General features: G+C 33.3%; 2 protein-coding genes across 2 annotated transcripts; both read right to left on the bottom strand.

Moving 5' to 3' along the window:
• Positions 1-37: 37 nt before the first annotated feature.
• On the bottom strand, positions 38-2,256 carry LOC125213758 (uncharacterized). The gene is made up of 5 exons (XM_048114482.2): positions 2,105-2,256; positions 770-823; positions 559-662; positions 450-488; positions 38-361 (listed from the first exon to the last, which is right to left on the bottom strand). Exons 1-5 carry the CDS (start codon positions 2,178-2,180, stop codon positions 224-226), a joined length of 411 nt encoding a protein of 136 aa, XP_047970439.1. The 5' UTR covers positions 2,181-2,256; the 3' UTR covers positions 38-223.
• Positions 2,257-9,622: 7,366 nt separating this feature from the next.
• On the bottom strand, positions 9,623-11,413 carry LOC125217066 (heat stress transcription factor A-2b-like). The gene is made up of 2 exons (XM_048118889.2): positions 11,162-11,413; positions 9,623-10,186 (listed from the first exon to the last, which is right to left on the bottom strand). The coding sequence occupies exons 1-2, from the start codon at positions 11,411-11,413 to the stop codon at positions 9,845-9,847; spliced, it is 594 nt and encodes a 197-aa protein (XP_047974846.1). The 3' UTR covers positions 9,623-9,844.
• Positions 11,414-12,879: the final 1,466 nt, after the last annotated feature.

Genomic DNA, 12,879 nt, shown 5'->3' on the forward strand with positions numbered 1-12,879 from the left:
CCTCAAAGTAATGCTTTTAGTAAGAAATCCACTTCAGTTAGCCCTAAAACTTGTCATCATCATAAATATTCCCAGAAAATTGCGAAACTGTTCAACCTAACTACTAACTTCAACAAGGCTGCAAGGCCACAAATTTGACCTAAGCAATGTTACTTTTAATGTCTGACGCCTTGTTGAGATATTTCCAGTGAAGAATCAAAACAGCATTGTTGTCCAGTTATGCTTATGCAGAAGTGCTCAAAACCTCATCTCCTACACGAATGGATACGGGAGTGGGTCTGGACTCAGCAGCAGGTGGCATCGGTGGAGGCTTTGTTGGTCTTGCATGAACTTCTTTGAGTTTCTCTTCAGGAACATCGAACTGCAAATCGAAAGAACGAAGCAATACTTGAGGCATTGTGTTAAATATTTATCTTGACCGATTAGATTCCGAAGTGAGCTTTACTTACCTTGTAACTGCAGCCAGATACGCAAGCACGAAAGCATTCCTGAAAGCAAGAATGAAATTAGGCACAAGCAAAAAGAAAGAAATATTCAAGAAGTTGAGGTGGCATGAACCTCTGAGTAGGTGACAGAACCAGGGGAACGATCAATATAGGCGCTCCACTGCTTGTCCTTGAGGACAGGGTCTTTGTAGCATATCTCGTCGCACTCTCCCACACCTGAGTTTATACATCACTAGCATCAGAGTTTCCTACTAAATTCATTACAAAGCAAGAATACCAGTGTGTTTATAAGGAAATAAATACAAGTGCAGATTCAAACTTACATTCGTCCCATGTGTCACCATCAGCATCACATCCCTTTTTGCAGAATACTCTCCCTAAACGAAATCAGTACATGGTTAATCAGATAAAGACAAATTCATACAACAAAAGGCAGGATTAGGAACAGAAAGTTCTACTCGAATACAGGCTACGTTGTATATTAGCTGACTTATAAGAGAATGTTTTCAAACAATGAGCCATTCTACCTATTTTGTACCTGAAACCATTCTCCCTAAACCCTCACATATATGCATCCTTTATCATCGAATGCAACTGACGATACCCAAAATGGTCATCCGAATAATTAAAAGATACCCTAGGGGCAACCATTCAGTTGTTATATGTCTCTTTCAAAAATATATACCACAATTTTAAAGAACACTAATGTGTGCTTCTAAGGATAAAGGCATGATTTAACTAAGATACAGTTAGAAACATCAGTAAATGCCCAACTGGGAAAAATACAATAAATCATTCACCATCACAATTATCCTTCCCAGGCTACAACATATGGGGCTCAAGAGCATCACGATTATTACAAATTTGAGGTTATACATTACAGAAATATATCTATTGTTATGATGATATCTCATAACTTTCCCACAAGCATCAATTTTGTCTCTCTTATACAGAATTAAACCAAAATGGCACTCATTTTACATAACAACAGCTTTTACAATACAACCCCTCAAACACTTAGATCAGAGGTTCTAAAACCCAATAGCAAAATTAATGTTATAATTAACTGTTGGAGGTTATATAACATTATGAAAAAATCATCTACTCTCATCTCACGACAAAAATATCAATCCCCGTTATCTACATTCTTTGAAGACATGATGACTGAAACGGAGAGATCCCTCGCCGGCCCTAACTACATCAAAATTCTCCCACAAAGAGCAATGATCTCTACCCTATAAAGATTCAAAACAAAATAGCCCCTTTTCGCATAAACAACACTTGCTGTCACAATACAACCCTCAAAACACAGTTTTTACACCATTTTGATCAGAGATTCAAAAGCCTAACACTAAAACTAATGATAAACAAATCTCCATCTTCTCACTGGAATCGGCATACATAAACTCATTATCATTAGCCAGAAATGCAACAGGAAATGGATGTCGTTGATATCAAATTGAATCTCACCATCATTCGAGAATAATCTAACAATCTACAACTATGATCTGACACAAACAGGAAAATCAAACATAGAAAAAGTAATCAATTTCGAAAATAGAAAAGAGCAAAGCTTCTTAACCCTAACATCCAGAATCGACATTAACATGGAGAAAAAACAAAAAAATTAAAAATTATTCAAACAAAAAAAAATATACATGGAATTTGAACGAGAGAAGCGTATTTGTGGGTGCATTGAGAGTTGCATGGAGGCGCCCATTGTTCTGGAATCATTTCTTCGAAATTGAATTTTTAATATTTTGTTGTAATGAAATCTGTATTTCTTCTTCCATAGCGAAGAATGAATTGAAGAAGCAAAGGCTAATTTGGTAAGTTTGCTTGTGCTTTTAGCTGGGCTTCTGATTGGGCTTGATCGAAATGTTCTTTTCCGGCTTAATTTCATTTTTAGCAAATTGACACAAATATCACCAAATTTAATTTTAAAAATTATGTCATAATTGTGATGTTTATTTTAATTTTCCTATTAATTTAATTAGAGAAAAACTACACTTCCTCCATTCTCCATTAATTGACATCGTTTAATTTGACACGGATTTTAAGAAATGTAGTTTTTGTCCCTTAGTTTTATTCTACTCCCTCGGTCCAATATAATTTTACACACTTTGACCCAGCACATGTTTTAAGAAATGTAATAGAAAGTGAGTTGAAATAGTTGGTGGGATGCAGGTCCTACTTTTAAAGTATTGGTTTTATAATAAAATATGAGTAGGAATGAGTTAGTGGAATATGAGGTCCACTACCAAAAATGGTAAAAGTGAAATGGGTAGTGAGACGGCCCAAAATGGAATACTGGGTAAAATTATATGGGATGGAGGGAGTATGTGTCAATGTTTTAAAAATCGAACGGGTGAGCAAACCGGTAAAATTACTAATTTACGGTTCAACTGATCTGGCCGATTCAACCACTAGTCTGAACCACAATACTATAACAATAGTATACAATTATATCAAAATTTATATATAAAGTGTTATAAATATTTGGTATATGGTAAGATATTAATGGATTCAGCAGATAATTAGAATAATTATTATAAGCAAGTATAAATATAATTAAATAATATTAAAATATGTAATTAAATATATAGGTATACGAAGGAACTGGCAGCGGAAGCGTAGTCGCGAGTTGATTATCATAATTTTGACAATTATTAATCGAGCAAATAAATCACATAATAATCAGATCTATTTAGCAGATTATTTAGACAAAATCTATTCGCGTAATTCTCGCATGTATCATGCTCATAACTTGAATTAATCATGCTTTAAGATTATTGAAACCTAAAACATGCTTTTCTACGGAGCAGAAATAATACCTAATTAATTCTCCAAAGAATTGAAGATGGCTAGCAGCTTCTCCACGTGACGCTTTGAATACTAGACCACAGATCTTCTCTCTGGTTCCCGAACTGTGCTCTGATATCAGTGTGGGCTGATCTCACCGGAATACTAGGACTTAAATAAAGAAGACAGAAATTCTACTCCTATGAGGAGATGAAAAATTCGAACCCTACTCTATATGGGGGGAACGAAATTTGGGCTATATAAAATTATGATTTCTGTCTCATTTATTCTCCTATTTATATTAAGTTCTTTTTGGACCCAGACAGGGATCTATGGAAGGTTTTGGATATGTGCTCATCCAATTTACTTTTTACTAATTAAATTGAACCCACAATTTAATATAAGCTTTAATTGGAATATTACGAGCAGCCACTACAAAAGTAATATTGAACTCTCCCCATCCAAATCCGAAATTATAAGTAATCCGGGTTTCCGTTTTAACTTTCATTTCCCGCGCTTAAGATAAAAATGTCATTAATTAATTAATGTCTGCTATGGACTTAATTAATTAATTTCTTATTAATTCCAAGAGTGAACTTAGCATGAAACGCTTTTTTATTATTCATAGAGTAATCAAACTCCAACTAGCTAGGTTCCGAATAATAAAACCTTGTTTCGCGCTCCTCTTGAGGACATGATCAAACGAGACTCACCTCGCGCACGATTCAACATAATAGCAATCCTAGCACCGCTAGATATTAATCACCACTACCCAATATATCAGGATTATTGGGTTACGAAAAACCCGCACCATTTGATAAGTCAAAGTAATGCATAATCAATACCGTATGCTCAATGCTAACCTACATTGATTAAGAAACAAATATTTATCAAGACCTCGCCTTTCAGTAGATAGCCCAAGGACAAGTCTTGCTGTTAGATCCGTTCAATGCTTTACCACACCAATGTCATCTTATTTCAGTAAGGCTTAGAAATATGTGGACTGACATTGCAACCTTTCACAATGGATAGTCTAATTCCATCTAGGTTGTGAAATTCTTCTTTTTATTTGTTTAGGACTGACCGTGTTACCTTAAAGTGGACGCCGCCCACAACCGGTCTATTAAAACAAAGACTTAGACTTTGTTAAGTTAACTTATACATTTAAACATGGAATTAATATCCATTAAATGTAAAACATAACGACATTATGACAAAAATAATCTGTTTTATTCATTGGAAAATAAAATAAGAGTTTTACAGTATTCAATCACTCGAAACGTGATTTCTAGTATACAAACTCTAACAGTGTTGATCAAATATATGAACTTGGATAGAAAAATTATTTAAATGTTATGTATCAATAGTTTTTAATCATCTTTGATTTACAGTAATTCAGGCGTGACATTCGCCTATTCGATGGTCTTCTAATTAGGTAGGGAGTGTTACAAAAAGTGTCTCGTTGAAAAAGTTTCCGGTGAAATGACCAAAAAAAAAGAGAGTGAAATCAACATAGCTTCATGTGACCATGTATTTTGGGCAAAAGCAAGAAGTTGACTAATTAATAGTACTTCCTCACTCATTCGATATGGGATGGGTTTGTAACCCAACAGTATAAGACATACGAATTGCTCCAGAGTGCTGACACTTGAATGTGATTTCCTTATGGAAAAGATTTCAGTAAATAACTACCATATTATTATTTATCCTGCCTATTTCATTCCAGTCTCGCTTTCTCTGCTACTCATCGTTCCAGTCTCTGGCTTCGTGAAATCGAGTTCTCGCTTTCTCTCTCGCGAAATCGAATGGCGAAGGTAACCATTCTAGTCATCATTTCCACCATTTCCCTCTCAAGCACCACCCTAGGTTTCCAACAACCTGGTGCTTCTCGCCCAAATCTCCCTGATACCCTTAATCCACCAGTTCTTGGTGTCATCCAATCCCCAATTAACCCAATTCTAGGGCTTGGTCACCAACCTGAAGTTTCTTACCCAAATTTGCCAAATCCACCGGTTCTTGATTTTATGGAAGCCCCAAGTATGCCAATACTTAGGAGCCCAAACTCTCCGATTATTGGTTTCATGGAAACCCCCATTCAGCCTATTCAAGGATTTTGACAAACCCCACTGTCTCACTTTAATGTTGATCAACTGAATCCTATTTTAGTGGAAGATCCTCCATTACCCCCATTTCCTAATTGTGGGCTCGATACTGGGTTGTCTCCTAGTGAGACAATCCATGAGGCCAATTACTTGAGGGATTTTGATGTTGCATATCCTGGGTTTGACAATTTTGAAACAATATGGAGTAGTGAAACTTACAACTTCGAGTCTGATCGTTTTTGTGTCCCTTTAACAATCTCTTCTGGTGTTATCTCCGGTCTGCCTCTAATTGCTCCTTTTGATAATGAAGTTGTACTTCATGAGGAATCACTACCCTCATCCTCCATGCATCTCTCTTCCTCCACTTCCTCCTTCCAATCCACATTGCCAAAGTCGCTTTCGCTACTCGAGGATTCCGATGCTTCCTATTCCGACATGCCACCACTCGAGGATGTCGATGCTTCCTATTCTATTTCGACATGCCACCACTCAAGGATGTCGATGCTACTACACCAATGTCATCTTATTTCAGTAAGGCTTAGAAATATGCTGAGTGACATTGCAACCTTTCACGATGGATAATCTAATTCCATCTAGGTTGTGAAATTCTTCTTTTTCCTTGTTTAGGACTGACCGTGTTACCTTAAAGTGGACGCCGCCCACAACCGGTCTACTTAAACAAAGACTTAGACTTTGTTAAGTTAACTTATACATTTAAACATGCAATTAACATCCATTAAATGTAAAACATAACAACATTATGACAAAAATAATCTGTTTTATTCATTGGAAAATAAAATAAGAGTTTTATAGTATTCAATCACTCGAAACATGATTTCTAGTATACAAACTCTAACATTATATTATGTCAATACTAAAATTTAGTGACTGATACTACTCTATCCGCCTGCCATAAGCGATTCATATTTCATCTTGGAGCGTCCTACATAAGGTTGGTTGGTTCATTTTTGGCAAAATATAACACAATTACCCTATCTTAGTTTATTTGCTCTCCAATCTTATTCTCTTTCCACTTAACTCTCTAAATATCATTTTTCTTAAATCTCACACTCAAAATAAACACATCGCTTATGACAGGACGGAGTGAGTTTTAAATTTTATAATTGATAAAAGATAATTAAATATATATCACACTTAGAAATTAAGGGTTGTGATAAATTGCTAACTAACTAGAAATTCCAAATTAAGATCAATCCTTAGCCATTAGATTTAGAGATATAATGTTTGAAATAATACCAAGTAGATTATATTTTTAAATAAAACTAACCACTTTCTCTCTTCTCAAAATCATCTTTAAACTTTAAATTTACATAATTCTCCCGATTTAAATTATTTTTCATAAAAAATATATAAATTAAAGGTAATTTTATAATAATTCTAACGAGATGTCAATTGCATATATTCCGACGATGATCAGATGATGAATTTAATAATTTCTATTTCCGTTTTTGTATATGTTGATAAGAAGATTTTATATCAATAAATCCATAAAAAAATCTCAATTTAATGCATGTACAATATCAATAAAACTATGTACTTGTGTTGAAAATTTCATGTTATTATGTTGATATTTGTAATACACTGTGTTGATATTTTGTCTACTATTAATTGATATCCGTGACCGTGAACTTTAATCTCATCAACTCATTTTAAGATCAAATGGTGTAGAATTGGTTTTAGTTGTGGATTGGAGTAGTGCATCTAATTTAACATAACCCATAGAATTAATTAATATATAATTGAACATTTTAGTTTATAAAATTATATAATGCCAAATTATTAGTTAATCGATTTGGGCAATAACAAACGACTCAATCATCTCCAGGAGTAGGCCCAACCTCGGCTAGTTTGGGCTCACCGGCTGGGGTACGCCCAAACATGATCGGAATAGGACTAGACTTGGCTGGAGTGGGGCTTTCTGCTTGAACAAGAGTAGGCCCAGCAGCCATGCCTGGATCGGGCTCTCCAGCTAAGATAGTGCCTGACTTGACTACAGTAGACCCGAACATGAGGGGAGTAGGGCTGGACCTAACTGGTGTGGGCCCATCAACTAGGGTAGGATCGGAATTGACTATAATGGGCCCCTCCACTTGAACTAGAGTAGGAGCTGGAGTGGATCTCTCTATTTGAACAGGACTAGGCCCAAATTTGACTCAAGTAGGTGTTTTTACTCCTATTGAAGTATGCTCACTAGCAGAGGTAGATTTGGACCCAATTGCGATTGGGGTGAGCCCCGTGGCTCGGACTGAAACGCACCAGGTAGGGAGTATCATGGCGGTTCAGGCCACGAGGGACCATTTTAGTGCAATCATATTTGAGAAGATTGGAGGGGATTAATGTTGGGAATATTTTTTAGCATGAATTGGGATTATATATATATATATATATAATGAATCGAGTTTAATTAACTAGTAATAGGTTACATGAATTGAAGGTGACTTATTTTTCATGTTCATGGATTTGGGATGCATGGATATAGTGTGTTGATAATATACTTTTATTTATACTTATCTCAATATGGTATACTTTAATTAAAACTCACACCTTACGCCATTTTGCGGTTGAAATCATACATATTTACACCATGCCCATTTTTTTCCGCCAATGTGAAGATTTGAAGATGGATTGATGAGAATTGAAGTTTGAAAATTTTCTTCATGATTTTATTCTTTATAGTTTATTCCATACGTTGTTCTGGGTGACTAATTAAAAAAATACACGTTGGTACAAATATAGGTGGCGTTTTGGTCAGTTTGTGAATTTAATACTAAATTTTTGTGGTTGAAATTATTACAAATTCAAGCTGGGATTGGAAAAATGACCTAAAGGTCTTTGCTTTTAAGGTTGCTAAGATCTAACTAAGCCTGAAAAATAAATTACTTTTTTTCTAAAGTTGATATCAGTATATAGTATACTGTATACAATAAAACTTGTCCTTTTTTAAGATTGGAACGCTTACATGATAATTATATCCAAAATCTGAATCTATGGAATTAGTAAGAAAATTAAAGCAATTACATGAAACTATAATTTCCATGTCTAATTGAAATAACTTTTTCGTCTAGTTCTATTCTATTACTCCATCTGTCCTATAAAAAAATATATTTTGGGTTCTATTCTATTTCTCTCTCGGTTTTACAAAAATAGACATTTTGGGTTGAGCGCGAGTTTTAATGCACAATTGATAAAATAAGAAAGATATTGAGAGAAAAAGTAGTTAAAGTATTGTTAGTGGAAAATAATCTCAACTCATTAGAGAGAAAAGAATTTTTAAAATTAGTAAATTCTCCGTACATATTTTGTGGGATGGATTAAAGGAGAAAAGAGCTTGAATTCTTATCATAAAAAAAAAAAAAAAGAAATAGTATAAAACTAAAAAATACACTTTTCGATAAACAATGACTTTTTTAATAATGCACACTTGGCATTTTTGTCCCAAAATATATCAACTTGCCACATGCATTGTTAGCCATCAAGTCCACCTATTGAATTTTTGTCTCTTCATTTACACAATTCCAAAGTTGGGAATTTCTAATGAAAAATCTACCAAAAGGTGTTAACGTTGAATGTTAAAGTCGCCAATATTAAGTCATAATATGTTGATACAAAATTCACCACATCAAAAAACATTGCATCCCATACTCATATACCACTAATTTACATATTGCAAAATACATCTACAAGTCTTTATTTTAATCATTAGATTCTTTAGTAAAAAAATTTGTTTAATTATATCTGCATTTTTTTATTAGATCTTTTCATAATTTTTTTTATTTCATTAGGTTTTTATAGTAATACATTTTGATTTGAGAAGTTATTTGATTGAATATTTATTTAATAAATTCATAAATTAATGAATTTTTCCTATTTTAATTAAATTAATTAATTTTTTCTCTTATTATTTTGAAATGAATGCAGTTGTAATATCGACTCACACATCATTAAAAAATTAAAATTTATGAATTGACAACGAACAATATCAATAAATTTTTCATTTTTTAGTGATTCTTGAGTCAATATTACAAATAAATTAATTCCAAAATAAATATGAGAAAAAATAATAAATTTAATTAACACAAAAAAGTTAATTAAATTTAGAATTCCATTAAATAAAAATATAACTCAATAAAAAATTAAAGTATAAAACCTCTTAAATCAAAATGCATTAGTACAAGGATCCAATGAAACAAAAAATTTGTAAAAAGATTTAATGAAACAAAATGCATTGGAACATGAATTAGAAGAACCTAATAAAATAAAATCAACTAATACAAGGACCTATAGATGCATTTTGCCATTTGCATGCACTTAATTATATAAGTAAAACATACTATTAAAACGTATATATTACGTGTGCAAAATAAAAGACAGTAAAGTTAACCTAATTAACCTCATAACTTTGTCAAAAGGCCATTTTCATATTTTTCAACCTTACATAAGTTTTTCGAAATTTTTATTTGGCAGCCCTTTTCTTCAAAAGTTTTTGATTTTAGCTCCCTCTAAGATATTTTCCTGCGTCTGCCCCTGGCAATGAGTGGTCATGTAGTGTGAAATGCATCCGAGCAGCCTCATTTCCATAGTCTTGAAATGAGATATTTGCAATTTGAGTTCCATTCTCTCTCTTCTTAGGGTTTGATTTTCTTTCATGAGGGAAGTGATCCCATCCCGATGGCCGCCTCTGGAAGCTTCTAGAAACTGCGGGAACGTGCTCGGCTCGACCTTCTTGCGGCTGATCTCCACCAGCAGGTGCTTGAAACCTTTCAAGAATTTATCGTGCTTGAATTCCCATCGTTTGGATGCTGTTTTCTTGAAGCCCTAGTGTGAAAATGTTAGTACTTCTTTATTCAAAAAGTTGAGAGAAATGCTTTCCCCATGTAACTCATATTTTATGTAGTTTTGTAAAAATATTCAATTTTGTGATATGCAATACAATTATATAGCCGATACATATTAAGTACTAGACAAGAACCAAAAGAGGACTATTATCGCATAGGTTCCTCACCTCTCATGAAGTTACCAAATAGTACTTATAATTTTGCATCTGAAACAACATCAAGTGTTCAATTTAATTAAGAAATCATAGCTTAATATTTGTTACAATTATACTCCCTCTATCCAACGAAGATGACCTTTTTCTTGGGTAGCACATAATTTTATGTAATGTAGTTTTGTGTGTTAAGTGAAGAGTGAACATTACTCCTTCCACTAACTCATCACAAAAAAATAGACAAAGTTGTAAATGTTACGGATTTTAATGCGCAATTGCTAAAGTAAAAGAGATAGAGGAAAAATGTGGTAGAAGTAATGTTATTGGATTGTGGAGTCTACATTAGAATTCTAAAACTTTTCATTTTTAGAATTAGTTCAATTTTGATGGACGGGCCAATATAGTAAAATTGATTTATTTTTTGTGGACAAGGGGGTATTACCTTAAAAATTAATTGGAGTATACAAAAGTATAATTCACGTTCTCTTAACTTTATGAGCAGTTTCCTTTAATAAGGTCAAATATCCATTTTGAGTCAAAATTATGTCTTTACATATTATAGAAATATAGTAACACATATTCCAACTATATGCCCTTCAATTCCAAAGAATGAAAATTCTTTGACTAACCCTAGTCCCTTTATCCAATATACGATTCAAAACAGTAGCATAACTATTTTGACTAAACAATACATTATCTTTCTCCCAAAAACTAAACAAATATAAGACAAATCTATTCGACCATAAACTTAATTTAATTGGGTAAATACATAAAATTAATTAAGAAAAATAGAGATGACTCACGTAGGTATTAAGCTGTCGAACGAAGCTAGAGAAATTGTTGTGTTTGAAATATTTAGGAAGCATGAGTTTGGAGAACTCCGCCGGCGACCATACCACGAATCCGTTTCCTCCCGAGTTCCACGAAACCACGCTGGCCGCGCCACCAGCCTCGGCCGCGTCAAGGAGGTCGAAGGTTTTGGATATAAACGGGGCGGGGCACTTTATTTTTTTGGGCCTTGACCCGACCCGGCAAGCTGCATGTGGAGCGGCCATGCTACCCCTTTTGTGTTTTCTAAAGTGGTGAAACCCCATATTGTTAACTATTTATATCTATATTAATTGCCTCTTTTGACCTTTTGTTGTGTATGGAATTTTTTAAAATATTTAATTTGAAAGATCAATTATATTCCACATTATTGAAACTTGATGGTCAAAATAGTTTAATTAAAATATTCACAACCAAGGAAGTACCGAGGATCACACCTTATAAGAGGGAGGATTATCCATTCATATAAATAGAAATGATCATCACTAAATCGATGTAAACTAAGATTTAAGAGATTTTTAATACGCCCCCGCATGTATGAACCGGAATGAACATCGGACTTGCACAAGTGAAATAAACAAGACAAGATAAAAGAGATAAAGAGATACATAATCAATTTGGGTCCGCTCTAATACCATATTAGGAATAGGCCACTTCGATCAGTCTCATTGTCGGCCGATTAGTACTGTAATAAAAACTCCATTAATCGGCCTCCGACTCCACGACATTAAACTCTACTTCTGCCCCAGCCCTTCCATGTTCAATTTTCAAGATTTCATCATGGTGTATGTCAGGATACATTACAATAAAATTGCAATTTCATGAATAAATATCTATTGGCCATCTTCCGAGATTCACACAATCTTTTGGGATCACCTTAGTTTAAACGACTCTGTTGAATATATAATTTAGTATATTCACATTCGTTTTCATCTCTAATTAGAAGCAACGACACCTTTAAGTGGAAGTAGACATAATTATTCTTAATTTAAGCCAAATTAAAGCTTTCGGCGGTTATGAGTTTTTTCTACATACTTTTTTCATGTGAGAAGATATTGCTCCATACTTTTCTTTTATTACAGAGCTTTTGCACGTGACAGAAACAAAGAGAGATATAACAACGAAAAGGAAAATTACTTGATATTATATTTGGTATGATCTCATTTCACAAAATGCAATTTACGATTTTTCATTTCCCATGTTTTATTTATTAATTTTAGTCAAGCATGATTATTGTTTAATGGTTTCTAATTATTGATGATGACTTTCTCATGACTTTGATTTATATGGAGTATCATTAAGATTTAAATTTTACTACAGTAGTTTTTAAGTTTGTCATTCAGATATAAGCTTTTTTCTGTTGTTTGAAGAGCTTATTTGAAATGAATACGACGAGTAGTAGTTGTGAAATTAAAATGGTTGTATGAAAGTTCAAGGCAGTGTAAATTTACTCGAAAATTTAGTAAACCAAGATAGTATAAAATAGTAAAGTTTTTTGAAACGGATAGAATTGAGACAATTTTGACCAACACAAATAGGTGTCAGCATACGACTTAACTAAAAAAATTTTAAAATATAAATAAAAAGAGTCACATTTGATATAAGCCTAAAGTTTAAAAAAATATTAAAAAATAGTGAGTTAAAAAAATTAATAGAAATTGCAAAATCTAATTGTTATTGTGGGAAGGAGAAA

The sequence above is a fragment of the Salvia hispanica genome, chromosome 3 (genome assembly GCF_029641045.1).
Source record: "Salvia hispanica isolate PSC_SH4W2 chromosome 3, Shi_PSC_v1, whole genome shotgun sequence".
NCBI lineage: Eukaryota > Viridiplantae > Streptophyta > Magnoliopsida > Lamiales > Lamiaceae > Salvia > Salvia hispanica.